The sequence below is a fragment of the Centroberyx affinis genome, unplaced genomic scaffold (assembly GCF_046629955.1).
Source record: "Centroberyx affinis isolate AG114_WGS23_722 - 3 ecotype Tasmania unplaced genomic scaffold, CSIRO-AGI_Caff_v1 ptg000793l_1, whole genome shotgun sequence".
In the NCBI taxonomy this organism is placed as follows: domain Eukaryota; kingdom Metazoa; phylum Chordata; class Actinopteri; order Beryciformes; family Berycidae; genus Centroberyx; species Centroberyx affinis.
The window spans coordinates 89,647-108,816 of NW_027279399.1; the positions used below are offsets into that span (position 1 = coordinate 89,647).

General features: G+C 42.7%; 2 protein-coding genes across 2 annotated transcripts in view; one reads left to right on the top strand and one right to left on the bottom strand.

The window, feature by feature from the left end:
- Positions 1-1,899, bottom strand: part of ano8b (anoctamin 8b) — a 34,500-nt gene extending 32,601 nt beyond the window's left edge. The window contains exon 1 of the mRNA XM_071520369.1: positions 1,725-1,899. Within this exon, the coding sequence (XP_071376470.1) occupies positions 1,725-1,899 (175 nt within the window). The remainder of the gene's footprint in view (positions 1-1,724) is intronic.
- A 3,297-nt stretch (positions 1,900-5,196) lies between these two features.
- gtpbp3 (GTP binding protein 3, mitochondrial) lies at positions 5,197-18,309 on the top strand. The gene is made up of 8 exons (XM_071520371.1): positions 5,197-5,492; positions 5,750-6,021; positions 7,464-7,550; positions 8,754-8,836; positions 10,288-10,407; positions 14,390-14,462; positions 16,194-16,337; positions 18,140-18,309. Exons 1-8 carry the CDS (start codon positions 5,434-5,436, stop codon positions 18,307-18,309), a joined length of 1,008 nt encoding a protein of 335 aa, XP_071376472.1. The 5' UTR covers positions 5,197-5,433.
- Positions 18,310-19,170: the final 861 nt, after the last annotated feature.

The window sequence follows — 19,170 nt, forward strand, 5'->3', positions numbered from 1 at the left end:
CACTTAAAACATGCATCCTGTTTCATATACTTTTCAACAGCAAATAGCTCTACTTTGACATAGGTGTTTGTGACATGTGAACAGTGTTTGACTTTAATTTTCCATCCTTAAACTTGTAGTTTATGCATTTGCAGTCCCACACAGGTACTAGGGAACTCCTATCTGAGTAGATGTTTGGTGTCTGTCTCTACTGTGGGGCGAGTGAAACCTCTGACCAGAATAGACGTCCCTCTCTATGCTCTCCTACAGTGCAAACTTCTAGCTCATGAAATAACAGTGAAATTAACTAATCCCCCTCCTGGACCCTAGTGGGACCCCAGTTTGAGAGCCACTGGGTTACACCATCCTAACAGGATGACATCAGGCTGCTCTCCCAGCACCCGGCAGCCAGTCAGTAGCAGCCTTCTCAGGTTACCTAGACCAACTGTGGAAACGGGCGCTGATCCGCCAGCAGCCCACTGCTCCACTGCATCACTCTGCAGCACTGGGCCGCTCGTGGGGAGCAGAGGCTGCAGCAAAACAACTCCAGCTCGGCAGCTGAGGCTCTCTACCCAGGCTCACTGCCCCTTCTAATATTGTAGACTGCTCCAAAAATAGCCTCACTTACAATTCCTGCAAGGAGACCACTATGATATGGCCTATTCAAATCCCCTGTCAGTGTCAGGCAGTGTAAACATGAAGCATGTTGGCTCTGCTTAGCCTTACCAAAAAGTAGCAATCCTATTGTCAAAGTCCCTATAAGAATGTTAGGGATAACATAGGAAAGAAAAATACAATACAATACAAATACAAAGTACAATGAGGTCACTATTAACTCTCAGATATACTGCAAGTTCTTAAATTAATATTATAGTGATTTCTCTTTAGGGGAGAACTGTTCATGGAAAGAGCACATCAAGAGCAATAATGGCTTAAACCCTCCATTATTAAAATGGCAAAACATGCACCTGCCCTGTTATCCAATAGGAGACGCGGCTATTGAAATTGTAGCCTAATGTTTTTAACTGTGGAGGCAGCCTGGTCCAAATCAAGACTGTAGCCTGTGGTAGTCTAGCAAGGCTACACAGACTAGCCGAGACTACGGTAAATCCCTGGATGACATCATGAAGTTAATGTGTCAAACATCATTAGGCTACCAGGACGAAAGGTTGACTGATCAGGCTCAGATCTGCCACACATGAAACCCGTTCAAGAAAAATAATATTCCCGTGATAGGCTACATTTTAGAGGGATGCTATCCAAATATCACAGCAAGAACTAAGTAGCCTACCTATAGGAATATTGTAGGAATATTATAGTGATAGCCTACCATAAGAGATAAAATACCACAAGTAGCCTACCCTACGATAAGGTCACTATAAACTCACTATTGAAAACCACAGACACACCATGATCCCTATAGGAATATTATATGAATATTATGGTGATTTTCCGTTAGGGACGTTACAACATCGATGATTTTGGAAAGTTTTGGAAAGCCACCGCGATGCGAGAATGCATTACAAGTCAAGGCCATTATTTATAGGCCTGTACTATAATCAATGGGTAATTTTCGGGGGCCCTCGCGGAGACAAAAGGACGGTGCGGCGGGTGTATAGTGGCGCGGGGCTGGCTCGTCTCGCTTCCCCCCCATCACGTTCACCTGTCCTGCCTCTCCTTCCTTTCACATCCGCTCCGCGACGGGAAACCGCATCGACCGTGCGAGAGGAGGAGACTCGACTCACCCAGTACACCGGAGGAGGTTTGCGGCGGGGCAGCGTTCGGCTCTGCCCTCTCCCCGTCTCCCTGCGCCCGGTGTCTGTGCCGGGAGCTCTCGGTGCCGCCGTCGCCGGCGGTGGTCGCACCACTGGCCGCCGCGGCCGCAGCTCCTGCCGCTACCGCCGCCCCCGTGTCGGGCATGCTCTCTATCAGCGAGGAGCGACGGAAGATGAAGATATTCTCCGGGAAATTGTGCAGTGGTATCGCATCTCAGGAAGGCAAAGCATGGGTGTTGCGCGGCGGCGGGCCGGCGGGGTCCGAGTTAAGGGTTAAATGAGTGTGAAAGTGAAGTGAAGGTTGTCAGTGTCGGTGCGGCGGCGGATCATCCTTGGTGGTTTGGAGCAGGATGCGCGGCTAGATGGAGAGCGCTCCGTCGGAGACTCACTATAGAGGAGGGACAAAGAGAGAGAGGGGGGGGGGGGGCTGACTGGGCGACACACACACACACACTCCAACCCCCCAACCCTCACGACAAAACCACTCTAGTAGCCTAATTCTATAATAAATTTTAAAGGGACACTATAGACATCCCAGCAAAACTATAAGGAATATTATAGGAAGTCTTCAGTGATGTCATGGGAGCTAAAAATACCATCAAGTTAACATAAGGTCACTATAAACCCACTTTAAGTTCCTATGGAACATTACAGAAACATGATAGTGATTTTCCGTACATGCATGTGTTGGCAGGAGAGAAGCCGCCCCTGCCTCCTCGTCCTCCATGAGAAATGTATATTTATCGCCCTACAATGACCTCTGTCAGCAGCCAGAGTTCAAATGTCGCCAGAAATAGAATCCGCTTGGCCACATTCAGCGCAAAACCCAGCCAACAACATGCATAGCTTACACTGATAGACCCATAGTTAGTTAGTTGGTGTGAATTGCACTCCGCATGGTAACATGCCTTATGAGATCACAAAGTAGGCTACTTTAATATGATTTTTTATATTTTCAAATGAGCTTGAATATATTTTATCATCAGACAAAGATTTACATAGGCTACCTACCTACCGTGTAAATTCAAAACACAAGAGGAATGCTGTCAGTTCGGCAGCAGCAGAATGTAAAGTCCTGTCAGGCAGGTGGTTCTGCAGTCCAGCAGGTCGCCTATTGCTCCTCTGTGACTGTGAGAATGCGCTATCCTGTCCTGGAAGATTAAATAGATTATGATTTATTTATTAATGCAAAAAATATCTTCATAGATTAATTTTTTAGTGAGACTCAGGTCCAGGGACAGGTAATGTGTCCTCCACAGTCTTCTGGACACTCCTCAGAGGGGCAATATGCTGAAATATAGCCTACTATGAAATTCATTTATATATAGCCTATATATATTTTTTTTTATTTTTTTTATTTTCTTTTGCTATTTTTGCTATTTTTGTGACATTTTTTTTATTTTTGCCCTTATTTGTGACTCTTTAAACATTTAATATTTGATATTTTTCTTATGCCTACTACGTAGTTGTTGCTTGCCTTGTCCTAAGAATTTCATTGTTCAGAATGACCTGGTGTTATACTGTGCATTTGATAAATAAAACACTTTGACTTTGACTTTGATTTTTATTGCATACACAGAGTGGTTTGGTCCAGGGCTTCATTTCATCAAGTAATAAATAACATCCACATGATCAGGCTTTAAACAATTACATTACAGGGCAAATGATGTTCTTATGTCTGCTGTATAAACATGTCTATTTCAAAATGGACAAACAATAGTAGGGTCAACCTTTACAGAAGTAAAGTACACCCTTCAGAACAAACTCACATCCTGCAAAGCAAACATTGTTCTAACAATAGGAAAGCCATCATCTCTTATCAGACCCTCGGCCTGATCAGCAGTCTTTCCAATTGGTCAGAAGAGACAAAGATGTTTCTGTACTGACAGTGCTGTCGTGGGGTGGCAACTGCCATGCTTTGTGCACACAGTGAGGGGCCTTTCAATTATTAAGATCCCAGGTTAAAGATTGCTCCTCTGGCCTCGGGCCCGGCCTCTTCGACGTGTACACAATCTATTCTCCTTCCCCGCCCCACCTGGATGCCGTCTTTCACTGTGCAGCCAAGCAGGCAGGCAGGCAGGCAGGAGGCCCTCCCCCTCGGCACGGCTCACAGCTCCGAAGTACCTCGTCCATGAGCATAAATTCTGCTTACTCACCACCCTCTGGGCTGACAGCTGCAAAGATCTGCAGTGGGACACACACACACACACACACACACACACACCGGTGCACATGTAGCCTAGTCTTTGTGTTTATCCTGAGGGATGTGCAGTATGTAGGCTATGAACGACTGCACACTACCAGTGATGTTTAGTAAAAGACATGACACACAGGCCACGGTCCAGGCAACGCACAGCAAAATCGTCAGTGTTAACTCTGAGAAGATAAAAATCAACACTATGCCAGCGTTTACATAAGTCCACACCCATCACACTTAATTTATCACTTGTATAGTTTTGAACAGCCGCCCCAGAGCCATACCAGCTCTATGAGTGAGCAGACAACTCTCCAATCAACACCTGTCAACTCAAAATAATTGTCACTGAAAAATCAACACTTATTAACACTGGACAATTTGCTGTAGGATGAGCAATTTTGCCTCCAAAACAGCACAATACTTTGTAATTTTTGTGTCCTTTTCATCCTTAATTGCCCACTATTTTATCCACATTGCATTAGTCTCATTTGTCATTCTCCATTTAGGCAGAAAGGAAAATATAGGCCATCTGTATTTCTTCAGACAGATGCCCATGGTTCATGATTTGCCACACCACAACTTAAACATAGAAAGAGTGCACACTATCCAGTCTACTTCATATTTTCTTTTCTGACTGATCATTGAAACATGAAATAATAAATACTAACTAAAAGAATACAAGGCAACACTCAAGTGTAAAACAGTTATGTTCTGTATATTTCCAACCTATTTTAACCTTTTATGCAGGCCTACCCATGGAGTAAGCACATACAAACAAGCAAACAGACAAACAAACAAATTAACAAACAAACAGACAGTTAGACATAGATAGATAGATAGATTGATAGATAGATAGATAGATAGATAGATAGATAGATAGATAGATAGATAGATAGATAGATAGATAGTAGCCTAATAGAAATGACGATTAAACAAAACTAGTTGTACATTTTGGATAAATTCCTACGTTGCCTAACTTTTTTTTTCATTCATTTTTCTACATAAGAAGTAAAAGTAAACGGTAGTAATAGTAGTGATGTAATAAAAAAAAAAAGGTGTGTGTTGGACCAAATGAAGGGCAACGGGAGCCACACGGACCGAATTTAACGACGCAAAGTGGGCGGGTCTTACCGTAGAGTGACAGGGACTGAGCAAATGAGATTCCAGAGCTGACGTCATTGTGGAAAACCTTGACCAATCACATTCACCAGGGGGAGCAACAAACTCGTCGTGGTAAATGTAAACGACAGAGGAGATTGTGAAGTGGTCTCGTTTCTAAAGAGACAACAGAGTGAAGAAACAGTCGTGGAAGCTGAACTGTCAATATTTACCAGCTACATTCACACATTACCTGCCAGTAGCCTCGAGGGAAGTGGGAAATCACGATGTTTTGGTCAAGGACAGAGCACGTTTTGTAACGTCAGTGTCTGAAATCAGTCACATGAGATACGTATGAATCTCTTGTGTTAGTGGCATAAAACCATGCTGCCGTCCATCTCTGCTGGGATATGGAGAGGGGCTGTCCACACACTTAGGACAAGGTTTGTTGTCCTAATTCCTACTTATGTTTTCTGGCCATAGGAACTATTTCAGAAACTATCCTATGTCTTTTCTCATAGTTGACATATCAGGTGCATTGATTTAAAGGCAAAGTGTAGTGAAACTTTGAAATGATAGAAAGGTATCCCCTGTATCCAAACATCATTTTACAGTACATGCACACTATATTTATACATCGTATCCTTTTATAACATGTGGTGTAAGTTACGGTGTGTGATACCCCTTTCCTTATCCCCAGCAGGCTAGTTGCAGTTAGGAGAAGACTGTGCACCTGCGACACCGTCCCAGGTGGGCTGTGTGACTCAGAGACCGTCTTCGCGCTGTCATCAGGCCACGGCAGGTGTGGGGTGGCTGTGGTGCGGGTCAGTGGTCCCGCCTCCGCCGCGGCCCTGAGGTGTATGGCCGGGCTCACGCGCAGCCTGCCTCCGCCCCGCACCGCCCTGCTACGCAGCATCACTGACCCCCGCTCCAGAGAGGTGCTGGACCGCGGCCTCGTCCTCTGGTTCCCAGGTGCGTCCCGCTGCACCATTTGTTTCTGTTGTTAACAAGGTGGATCCCTCTCCGGGGGGTTGTCCCCTCTCCTGCCCCAGAGATTAAAATGATATAGTATGATGCAGGATAATGGTAATAATGCATATGAAGTGCTTGTGTGAATTTTATCTCGCATCACATCAGGATTTGTCTTGCATTATCCTGTTTAGAGATCACAGGAAACACACACACGTCAAACAGTAAAGCAAGTATTGCACTGAAAGGCAGCCTTAAAGTAACCTGACGCGCCAGATGGTTTGTTACACAGAACCATCTGGGAAGTCGTCCTTGGAAACTGTTTGGAAAAGGGCAGGCACTTTCAAAAAATACTTGGCAGGTGATTGGATGAACCATCTGTCTATCACCGTCTATCACGGGCTAACTTCAGCCAATCAGATCAACGAACCATATAAACAAACTCTTGCCAAAGCCAGTCGGGAGAAGAGCGAAAACATCTTTTCCATCCAGAAAAGCCTTCAGTGCCGTTCTTTGCTCTTCTTTCAATGAAGAAATACTCTCCAGTTCAGAAATAACTGATGTTATAGCAGCATCTACGCTAACATCTTTAGGAGCCGCCATTATTGTGAACGAACAGTCGCTTCTCGCTGTCGCCACACCTAAACCACGCCCCCAGCTGCCCTCATAGGATGCTGATTGGTCCGCACCACTGTGGTTCGGTCACAAACGCATAACTTGAAGCCTGGCAAGATGGATTCTCGCGTGATCGTGATCTCGCGAATCCAGCTGCCTCGCAAGGTAAGCCTTAAAGCTGCACTAGGCAAGATATTCATGTAAAAATCCACCTGTTTTATCAGCCTAATTCACTAAGTGGGGCTGCAACCAAGGAGAGCGTCCCATCCCCACTAATTGAGACACGGTAGACTCCTCCTATTTCCCCAAATTTAATTCTGGTGTTGGGTATGGACATTTCTCCACCCACAGGAAGTTGGTGGAGAAAAGTCAGAATTGAAACTTGAGTGAAATAAGAACTGTCTCCTTAGCAGCAGTGAGTGAGCTTAAGAGAAAGTTGGACTCACCAACATTAGATCTTTTTCCTCTCTTGTCTCTTTGGTATCCTTTGTTATAAAGCATCACAGACTGGCCGGGTTCATAAACATGGTGTGCTGTGTGTTACTGATGTTACATCACATGACTTCTGGGTATTGAAGTTCAAATTTTTCAAAAGCATAACCACCCATTTGGAGCCACTAACGTGTAGAGTTGCCTAGTGTAGCTTTAACTGTGCACTGATCTGTTCATGTCATCACATTATTGAGGCTTGTGAATGTTTCATCATCCTCTTCTTGCAGACCAACTTAAATGAAAGCATCCATAACATTTTGCTCCTCATTTAATATGCATATTTAGATGACTAGAGAATCTTCACTCTGCTGTTGTTTGTATTGTGCTGGTGTTATCAGGTCCACACAGTTTCACAGGAGAGGACAGTGCTGAGTTTCATATCCACGGAGGTCCTGCTGTCATTACTGCTGTCTTACAGGCCCTAGGTAAGTATGTACAGTATGATACAATATAATGTAACTTGATATAACACAATGCAATATGATGTGATACACAATCAAATATTATATAATGTGATATGTTACAATTTTGTATTATACAACACTATTTATCCATTAGGCATGGAATTGTTTTGTACAAAGCTTCACAAAACATTAGCAATACACCATGTACTGTACAAAATGACAAGAGTGAAACAAAAAATTATGGTTTACTTTTGGGCAACAGTTCTTTGCTCAGTGTTTTAGACTGTGGTTTCCCAGCAAAATCTGAAGTTCCCCTTTTCTTTTGATTTGTAATTTTCCTTTGTTGGTAACTCTGCCCAAGGCATTGCCCCGAGTGTCATCATCTTCCTCATCCAGATTGGGGGGGGTTTGGGTCTTACTTCACAGGCCATTAATCCCCAGTGTGTGCGTTCACAGCACAGATAATATAATACTTCCACCCAACTTTTAGCCTTGATATGCATAAAGCCTCTAAGCATAGTATCTGCTCAAGTCACATGACTATTTATCCATCACTGTGACTTAAAATGGAAAAGTGACATTTGCATTCTTACTTGGAGACACTTTTATTATGGGCCTTGGCAAGCATGATAATCATACTGCGACTATCTTATATTTGATGCAGTCCGCACAATAGACTGCTAGAGGGCAGTATTGTATAAATCAGGGGATGTTTATTGAAGTCACTGGCTAGTCAGCCCTACTCAGCAGTAGTTGAATTAGAAAAGGTAGCAACAACTACATTACAGTGCTGGTGCATGACATTTCTGGACAATTTTAAATTTAATAAAAACTAAACTACACTTAATTAACTGATATTTGCAAAATGGTAGGTAGTCACGATATTGACAAGATGGTAGCTAGTACAGTCTTGGTAAAATCTATTATTTTGCTCCAGTTAACAGTCCAGCACCTGCATGTGCCAAATGGTATTGTGCTTAGTACTGTCTCCTCCTGATTGGTTTTGAAAAATGGTTTTGAAAACAATGAAAACATAACCTGTTAACCTGCACATTAGCGCCTGTTTTCGTCGTTCCAAGTGAACCCAGAGTGACCTGTCGACCCTGCATTTAACCCCCCTCAGTTTGTTTCTGCGTGTGTGTGCGCGCACATGTGTTTTTGTGAAGCGTGCCCACCTTGCATGTTTGTTCATGTTTGTACGTGTGTGTGTGTGTGTGTTTTCAGGAAGCCTGCCTGGCATGAGGCCGGCTGAGGCTGGAGAGTTCACGCGGAGGGCCTTTCATGCAGGGAAACTGGGCTTGACAGAGGTGGGACAGGAGGAGCACATGAAAACACACAGAGACACACCGACAGCACCAAGCACATACATTTGAAAACACAAAAACATATGTATATACAGTACTGTGCAAAAGTCTTAGGCACCCTAGATTTGTTATATCAATTTTGTCTTAGATATTTATTTATTTGTTCTCTGCATTAGTGTGTCAGTACACTGCTCTTTATAGTAAATGTTTTGATATTTAGAAATATTTAATTTCATTATTTTTGAAAGCATTTTCGCTTTATGGATTTTTTTTTTACATTTGCCTAAGACTTTTGCACAGTATATACAGTACATATGAAAATTAGAAAACACCACAGATACATATAGAATGGCAGATGTGTTTTCTTTGATACTGCAAGATTTAATTACCAAACAACTCTCACAGTCATGAGGTTGACAATTTTACATATCACATTAGCTCTCTGCAGTGTTTTCTCAGTATGAGACTGCCTGCACACAGTGCAAATGAAATCACACCATGATAACACATTTATCACATAAAAACTACATAATGAACCTTAGCATTTGTATGCATATTTTAGAGCAAAGTTATTTCATATTCACAGTAGTTTTTTTAGTGTAGACTTGTAATAAACAGGGTCAGAAATGAAGAGGGATTTGGGGCAAAAATGCCCTTGAAAGTCCATAAAATGCCCTTGAAAGTCCATAAAATGCCTGTGAAATTAAAAAGGAGGTGGCAAAAAATGTTAGGGCTATGATTATTAGGGCTACCTTTTCATGCAATGCACCCTCTTCACATTTTTGTTGTTGAGGTGTCATATACAGTATTCATATGTGAATGCGACTTCTGCCCCCAATGGGCCACTGTAGGTGATTCATGGGAGGCTTGAGGATTCTTTCCAATGTGTTCTGGGTGAGAAAAATGTAGAAGCAGCTTTTGGTCAGAAAACAACCAAGTACACTGCCTGAAGCAGTAGAAAACGTCTCTGATTGGTAGTCTGTTTATTTGATGGTATATTATGATTTAAAATAAAACAAATCTTAGTGCTACAAATTGAGTGTTTATTTCCCAATATGCAATGCAAATGTATTTTTTCATAGTCCAATAAAATTACCCCGAAAAGCGACCTAAAAATCAGATCAAGGCGGCAAAAAATGCCCTCTGGAAAAAAGAAAAAGTTAATATCTCACCCTGGTAATGAATATGATATGAGATAAGATAAACTTAATCGTCCCTGCAGGGAAATTTGTCTTGCACATCAAAGTCGCGGCACCAAGGACATTAAAACAGTTTTATGAAAACAACAACAAACAGCAGCATAAGACAGAAGCATCATACATCATATACCCAGCATCATGTGTTTATAAAAAAATACAACCATACAGTCTGTATTAACACATCTTACAATCTTATAATCAGTCAGTATAAATGTTTCCATTGTATTGTAATTTATTTCTACCGTAATGCACCAGGTGGAAGGCCTGGGGGATCTGATCCACGCCGAGACAGAGGCCCAGAGGAGGCAGGCTCTCAGGCAGATGTCTGGGGAGCTGGGCCTCCTCTACCAGGACTGGAGCCACAGACTGAAACGGGTAGGTAGGCCTGTCGTTCAGAGGGGAATGACGGGGTGGCTTGACGGTCTAGACAGCTTCGTAGGTCGAACAGCGGTTCAGAGAGACCAGAACAGGCAGGTAGATGTACAGACAGACAGATGTTTCCACCAGGACTGCAGTCCTCAAACTTCTATGCATTGATTAGTCAATTCGTATGCAATGATTAGTTGGATGTTGGAAGGAATAGTACATCTCTGTTCATCCTTCAGAGACTCCCTAATCATTCAAGACATGTACAGGTGTACAGTGTTGATTATCTGTTTTGGTCTTGGTCTTGAATAGGACTTGATTGCTCTGGTCTTGGTCGTGACTTGAACTGAACTGGGCCAGGTGTTGAAATTGACTTGGACTCGATTAAGGTTGTCTTGGACTATGATCCTGGCAGCAGCAGTATTCAAATAATTAGAGAATGGAGCTTGTGACTGGAAGGTTGTCGGTTTGAATTTCCGTAAATTCTGCACTGCCTTGGCACCAGACCTCAGCCAAAGCTCCAGGACGTCTCCCTTGAGAGACTTTATCCAGTTGTCAATGTCTGTGATTTCTATGAACACGGTGTTTTGGAAAGAAACCGTCTGTACTGTGCTTTAGGTCGGAACCTCACTAATTTGACACCCAAACAATGGTGTGTTTTTATCCACACAGCTGGCTTTGCACTGAGCTGTCGATGGATTAAGTTATGGGAATCTGAAGCTTCCTGCTTTTGTGTTGCTGTAGTACTGTGCCATTGTGTTTGTCTATTAGAGTTACATACTGTGAATCAAAATACTGATCTATGGTACATATAGATATTCATCTTGCATCCTATCCAGTATTGAAAAAACAACACACTCCAGAGGGGGAAACCCGTCCTGGAGACGATGCGTGGCTGTGGCCACCTGTAGCTGAAGTACTGATCCAGGGTCAGACAGGGTGATATGGACAAATTATCAATATTAGACAATAGACAATATTCTGATAATTTTTTTGATGGCATATCAGTTGATGATATTTGTTTTTCCAACACCAATTATATTTTGTGAAAAGTGCTACCAACCAAAGGATTTACACTGGTTTCTACTCCATTGGGATTGCTAACTTTGCATATAATAATAGTAAATAGCATAATGATAATCATAATAATCATAATAATAATAGTGAGGACCACTATTTTTATTGACAACATGAAAAGTTAAAAAATACTAATAAAAAGTTAAAACTTTGTGTAGATCTGTTCCAATAAACCTTAAAAAATGATATATTGCCTGGCCCTAAGAGCAAATTTTTCTAGGGCCGTAATATCTGATTCATTCTGAAACATAAACTTAAAACACCTCATTTACAAAGCTTATGCCTCCGAATCGTAGTACTGATGTGGATCAAATTTGCTTAATTTTCCTTAATTTAACCTTAATTATTATTAGTTGTTATTATGTGATGACTGAGGCAGTTGAAGGCATCAGGTCAATGACTGCAGCTGAACACTCCCACTAGATGGACTCTGTCCAGCTCTCTTACTCTGTTTAGAAAAGCTTTGTGAATACAAACAAGTGTTGTGTGTAATTCTGCACTGCCTTGGCACCGGATCTCTTAACTGAGAAACCTTGTTGAGTTGTTAATTTGGACCTTCCTGAGGAAGGCCGCTAGTAGCCATTCAAAGGCCCATCTCTATTTTTGACTTTCTACGAAGAAGGTGTTTTGGAAAGGCATCTACTGTACTCTCATGTGCTATAAAGTATACATGTAATATAATGTGCTGTAGCTCCACCCTCACTTGTGCGACACCCAAACAATGCTTCTTTCTCTGAACAGTTGGCTTTGCATTGTTGTGGCTGGATTAAGTTATTGGAGACTTGGCCTGGCTGTAGCAGTGCTGTGTGTCTGTTACTGTGTCAGTCAAGACTGTGCCAGTATTTCCTCATCTATATTCTGTATTTACATGGATCTCAGAAAGATGAATCTTAAATAAATTTATTGGAGTATAAGTAGGATCTAGGTTCCTGGTTCCCAATTCCAGTCCTGAGGACCTATTGCACTGCTGGTTTTCTAGCCTACCAGATTAATTGCACTCACCTGGTATCCCAGGTCTAAGTCAGTCCTTGTTAGCTAGATGGCAATAATGAAAACAAGCAGTACTTGGGGTCCTGAGGACTGGCGTTGGGAACCACTGATCTAGGTTACTGTAAAGTTCACCCACCACATTATAATGGCTGAGTCCAGGTCAGTGACACGCCACACTGGATACCACTGTGGTACAGCTCATGCTGTAATGTGTAATTCAAATGTTTTATGAGCAGACCAGTTGTGTGGTCCTGCACCACCCTGGCACCTGAACCAACTCTCCAGAAAGTTCTCTGTTGAGAAACTTTATCCGGCTGAGCTGTTAGCTTGGATCTTCTTGAGGGAGAAAGTAGCAACACTTTCACTTGGCAGCCATCCAAAGACCCATCTCTATTTTTGATTTTGTGCAGACTTTCTACAAACAAGGTGTTTGTGAAAGACACATTCTGTAGTGTGCTATAGTTTTACCTTCATTAATAAGACTTCCAGACAAGTGATGGGAAGCTGATTCATCGTCTCTGATGAAGGCTATGGCACTACGTCATTTCCACTGTGTGTCAGTCAACATGCTGATATGGTATGTTTTCTTATATCTGTCTTATTTACATTCCACATTCAAATTGGATCAAATACAATTATACAACAGTTAGTTCCGGACGAGTAATTTGATTGGACCAGAGGCATTCCATGAGTGCTTATATACAGTATAACAGCAGTGGGACGTTTTATTATATGTATCACTTCGCTTTACAGACGTTCTGATATAAACAGTTTATGTGTCGTTTGCCAACGCTTGGTAGTGGAAACCTGAGGGAACTGTTTTTGTTGGCGGAGACAAATAAAAGACAAAAATCATAATCTGTGCCATTACTTGATAAATAGCATTGTTTATAGAACTGCAATATCACACTTGAGGTCATGCTGTTATGCTGGATATAAGCACAGCTGTGATTATGATGCAAGCTTAATATTTATCAAGTGTCTCAAAGTAGGATCCTGATAGGGGATCAGTCTGCCTCTGATGAAGAGCCACTTTACTCAAACTTTTCTGGGGCATTAAAAGAATTTAAGGAAGCTTTGCAGTCTGCCTTTCACATCATGCTGAGGTGGTTGAGGGCATCGGGATGAGAACCCCAGATGAACACTCCAACTTGATGGATGCAAGCCAGTACCCCTCCTCTGCTGTGAACTGCTTTGGGAATACAGACCAGTAATTTGTGAGATCTTGCAATACCTTGGCACCGGACTGAACACAGCACTCCAGGTGTTCTCCCCTGAGAAACCTTGTTGAGCTGCTCATGTGGGCCTTCCTGAGGAAAGTTGCTAGAAATGACCGAGATTTCTACGAATCCAGTTTTTTTTTAATTATACCTTCTGTACTTTGCTGCAGGTCAAACCCTGTGCTAATTTGACACCCAAACAATGCAGCTTTTTCCCTCGTACAGTTGGCTTCCCACTGTTGTGAATGGATCAGTATGGGAATCTCAGACTTCCTGTTTTTGTGCGGCTATAGTACTATTGTGTGTATTGTGTATTGTATTGTGTATGTTCCGCAATGTCAGTCAAGGTACTGATCGGTGCGGTGGTGTAAATATTTTTTCTGCTTCTATATTGTAGATTCAAATGGATCTCAAACGTGACACAAAGACGTAAACTGGCAACAAGAAATTAGAATTCATTTGAACTTTAAATTGTAGCATCTAAAATTTATATACACCTGATATATACACTGTGAAAGTGTATAAGTAAACAATATCTATAACCTGAAACCTAAAGCAGTAGCCCTATCTGTGGAGAAGATTGCCTGTAAACCAAAATAGAAAGATTAACTTATGTTTATTTGCATGGATGTGGATTTAGTTTTTGATTACTGCCTTTCAGCCCCTTTTCCTGCCTCTCTCCTCTGTTCTGCTGTGTCTCACAGTGCCTGGCCCATGTGGAGGCCTTCATAGACTTCAGTGAGGATGAGCTCATCGAGGATGGGGTCTTAAATCAAGGTACATATGCACTTTATCCTCTAGGTCGGAGGAAAATAACAACACAGTCATCCCTGGGGGGTCGGGAGGGGTCCGAGGGCTCTGTTTCTCTCTCAGGAGAGAGGAGTCCGGCCGCCTTTCCTGTTTGGATCTTCAGCCGGCCAGCGAGCGAGTTTGCTGCCGCACTGTAGGGAGAGGCGAGAGACATCAAACTGCTCAGAAGACAGTTTCCTTCAGGAAGTGTGGGGAGAAGGCCGCGGGGACACTGGAGGCATTTGTCTTGCCTTCAAAGCCGACCTGCCACGTCGTGCGCAGGAATCCTGCTGTCAGCAGCACCAGTGCTCTCTCCTGTTGCCATGTATGGGTGTGTATGTGTGTGTGTATATGTGTTTGTGAGAGAGAGAGAGTGTGTGTGATCCTGTTGGTGTGTATGGATTCATGTGTGTGAGCGTATCGTCGTGTGTATGTGTGTGCGTGTGCGCAAGTGTATGCGTATGTGCATGAGCATGTCAGCTTGTGAGTGTGTGTGAGAGCACATTGGTGTGTGTGTGTGTGTGTGTGTGAGAAAGAGCATGTCGGCATGTATGTGTGTGTGTGAGAGTAGGGCTGCAACTAACAATTATTTTCATTGTCGATTAATCTGTCGATTATTTTCTCGATTAATCGATTAGTTGTTTGGTCTATAAAATGTCAGAAAATGGTGAAAAATGTGGATCAGTGTTTCCCAAAGCCCAAGATGACGTCCTCAAATGTCTTGTTTTGTCCACAACCCAAAGATATTCAGTTTACTGTCATAGAGGAGTAAAGAAACCAGAAAATATTCACATTTAAGAAGCTGGAATCAGAGAATTTTGACTTATTTTTCTTAAAAAATGACTCAAACCGATTAATCGATGGCGATTAATTTAATAGTTGACAACTAATCGATTAATTGTTGCAGCTCTGTGTGAGAGCATGTCAGCTTTTGAGTGTGTGTGTGTGTTGTGATCCTGTTTGCGTGTATGGATTTGTGTGTGTAAGCGTGTGTAAACGTGTGCGCATATGCATGTGCGCATGAGAATGTCAACTTGTGAGTGTCTGTGCGTGAGGGAGCATGTCTGTGTGTGTGTGTGTGTGCTTATACGTGCGCACGTGAGCATATCGGCTTGTGTGTGTGTGTGTGTGTGTGTGTGTGCAGGGAAGGGGCGTCCCCTGAGTCTGTCGCCTGCTGTCTGGCGTTGGCAGCGCTCCTCAGAAGCCTCAGATGTTGTGAAGTTTCAACACAATAAAGCCTGGGAACTCCTGTTTGTTTTGGTGGCACGGAATGTTGGCTCACGCCTCAGAGGGCAAGCAGCAAATAATAATAATAGACTTGCATCCAAAAATAGAAAACCTGCCATAAATAGTGCAGCCTGCGGTTAAGGTTAACACAAATTTATGTTACGAGTCGTCACCAATTAAATGCGTTGCCCGATACAGTCACAATGTTCAGAAAGTTTCCCTTTGACTATGTTTATCAGCCTTAGCCTTAATGACATTTAGAAAGCGTTTTTCCCCTTTTGACATATGCGGAAAGAAACAGATCCATGACCCAGTTTTCATCCAGACGTGCCAGACATCACAGGCCTTCATTCTTTCCCTTCAAAGAACAGAGATTCCTTCTACAAGGCTCGAAACCTTTGTCATGTCCTGTTCCCCTCTCTCCCTCTCTCTCTCTCTCTCTCTCTCTCTCCCCCTCTCTCTCTGTGTCCTCTACCCCTCCCTCCCCCGCAGTGAACACATCAGTGTGTGATCTGCAAACAGAGATGGAGAGACACCTGCAGGATGAGAGGAGGGGCGAGAGGCTGCGTAGCGGAGTCCAGGTGGTCATCGCTGGAGCCACCAACGCAGGGAAGAGTAGCCTGCTGAACACACTCTGTAAGAGAACCTAGGACCGCCAACACACACACACACACACACACACACACAAACTCACACACACAGAGTGAAGGAATTAAGGTTAAAATGTAATTTATCTTCTAAAGTGTTTCTCACAGTCGCAGGCCTTAGTGGGCGTTGAATCATACTACTGTCAGCTATCTGTCATGCCATAAGCAGCTTGGTGTTGTGACAGGAGTGCGATGTCTGAAAATGCAAATAACATGCTCCGTGCAGGAAAAGTGAGAGAGATACGTTTCCCCACCCAGAGAGGATTAGGTGAAGGAGACGCTGCTAGAAACAGGCAGTAGTTTGACACTGAAATAGTGCAGTGGGAATAAAGTAAGTATGTTGTGGTCCGGATGGTGGATGGGCAGACACATGTTGCCCCTCAACTCCGGCGACCTCTGGGTTCAATTCCCAACTCCTGAAGAATGAGTTTTCATTTTCAGCGCATGTTTCTCTTATTTTACCACAAACCTTAACCACTAACAAACATTTTCACCTGACAAACATGTGAAAATGGTGTGTCCAGTTCCTGGTATTGTCACATAATCCTTTCATGATGGAGAACGATGTTCACATTATTCATGGCCATGTCACGTAATCTGCGTTTCAGAGTTTGTGCTCATTGTGCGCAAATGTTTTTGAAACTGTGTTGCCATAAGTTAACTTGCTAAGAAGTTTCCTATATAAGCTCCAGGATGAACAGTAGAACTTGACATGAAGTCTGTTGTTCCTGATTCTGAATTGGTTGCTTCCTGAGGATTTGAGTCTGGTCCAGGTCCAAATGAATCCAGCTTGTCAGTCCTTCATCACACAGTTTTCTGTAAACTGCATAGAATGCTATAGCAGTCAATAATCATTAATTTTTTTAATCAACTAATTTTCTTATTCCAAATCAGTTCGACCCGCTGATGCAGTTGTGTTTCCACATTTGTTGTCTAGCTAATGAAGCCCCTCTTGTTTATGAGATGAGGTTATATTTGTTTGAGATATTGCATCCTGAAATCATTTAGTATCATTTTATATAAACTATACAGAGTGGTGGCTTGGCAGGAGTTCCTCACAGCTTCCTATCAGAATAATAGGCGTATTTATCAGACTTCAGATAAAATCCTGTTATTGTTTCCTCTTGTGCTTAGTCTTTCCCATGGCCTGGGCTCACACCCCGTCAGCACTGACAAGTACTAATGAACTGGCACCGCTGCTTGACGTGGGATGCATAGGGATGGAAGACTACGCAGTTCCTGAATACAACCGAAGCAGAAAGGATGACTGAAAATATCTCATGTAGCATTCAGAAGGTTAAGAATATTATTAGCTGTAGATATTTCTAAATGGGAGCCGTAAGGTTTATGCTGTATATTATGAACCGATGTGATTTTCAGTAACAAAATGTTTACTGGCATATTTTATATATGTTGATGTGAATGTTTTAATTCAACTACATGGACATGCTATCTACTCCTTACACTGCCAAAAATATCCTTCTAAGTAAGTCATTTAATGTTATCGAGTCTTAAAATCTTACTTTTCTGAAAACAAGTGAAAAAATGAGGTGAGATAATTGCACACTTGTTTCCAATGCAAATCAATTTCTTTCAAGATTTGTCTTGAATTAAGTGTAATTCTCTTGATACCAGTGGAGTGATCTGCCTTATTCTGCCTTGTTTGAAGATATTGACACTTGCTTTTAGAAAATCCCTGAAACAAATGAAACTGCATTGGAAACAAGTCAACAGCTACACAGCTACTTTTGATCTGGATTGTCCCACTGAGTTGAACCTTTTTAAATGCAGGCCAGCGGCCGGCAGCCATCGTGTCCCCCATCGCCGGGACCACCAGGGACGTGGTGGAGACGTCTCTGGACATCGGCGGCTTCCCTGTGGTGCTGAGCGACACGGCCGGCCTCAGGGACAGTCCTGACCTGGTGGAGAGAGAGGGGGTGCGCAGGGCAAGAGAGAGGTGAGAAGAACAGAGAGATTTCTGTCAAATGGAGACATCAGTCTGCCTCCAAGTTAATGCCATTTGTTCCTTGACCAGTAGTCCTTTACATCTTGATTCCTCCTTATGTATGATAGGATTCCCACAGGCCTTGAAAATCCTTGAAAATTTCACCTTGAAAGTCATTGAAAAGTCCTTGGATTTGATGCCCAATCGTGTGTGGGAACCCTGCTATGATCAATGTAGGCTATTTGCCATTTCTAAGCAATTAATCATCAGAGGTGCTTTGAAAATTAGTTTTTTCAATTGAAATAGAAACACCTCCTTGAAACAATGGCTATATGTATTCATCTGTATCCATCGGTTCTCAAAAACTGATGCATGTGCAGTTCCTTTCTCTTTCTGTACATACACAGCACATTACAGACCTAAACTGTTGGATTATCTTTATGGCAACACATAACAAATTGGCCAAGACACGTGGACAATGTCCATGAACACAAAGAAAGGAAGAAATAATTCAGTGCCTTTTCCCCATACGGCATGTTATATTTTGGAAACGTCTATGGAACATCCAGAGTTTACATAATTGCTGAGCCACAGTTATAAATACGTGGGATAAACACCCTCAGGAGGTTGCGTAATGAAGAGGCACCTTTCCTAGTTGTAGAATATTTACCATTAAGAGGTGCAGTGAGAGCTTTATGTGTGATGTAGAGAACGGGCATATTGTAGCATTCACTGACAGCTGCTTCCACTGTTTACACCAAGGAAGAATGGCAACAGTGCTGACGCCCGTCTTCCCTCCTCCATCATACAAACAGGCAAGAGGGAGGCAGAAGAACGCACATATTGCCATATACAAACACTTCTGAATAGACCTTTA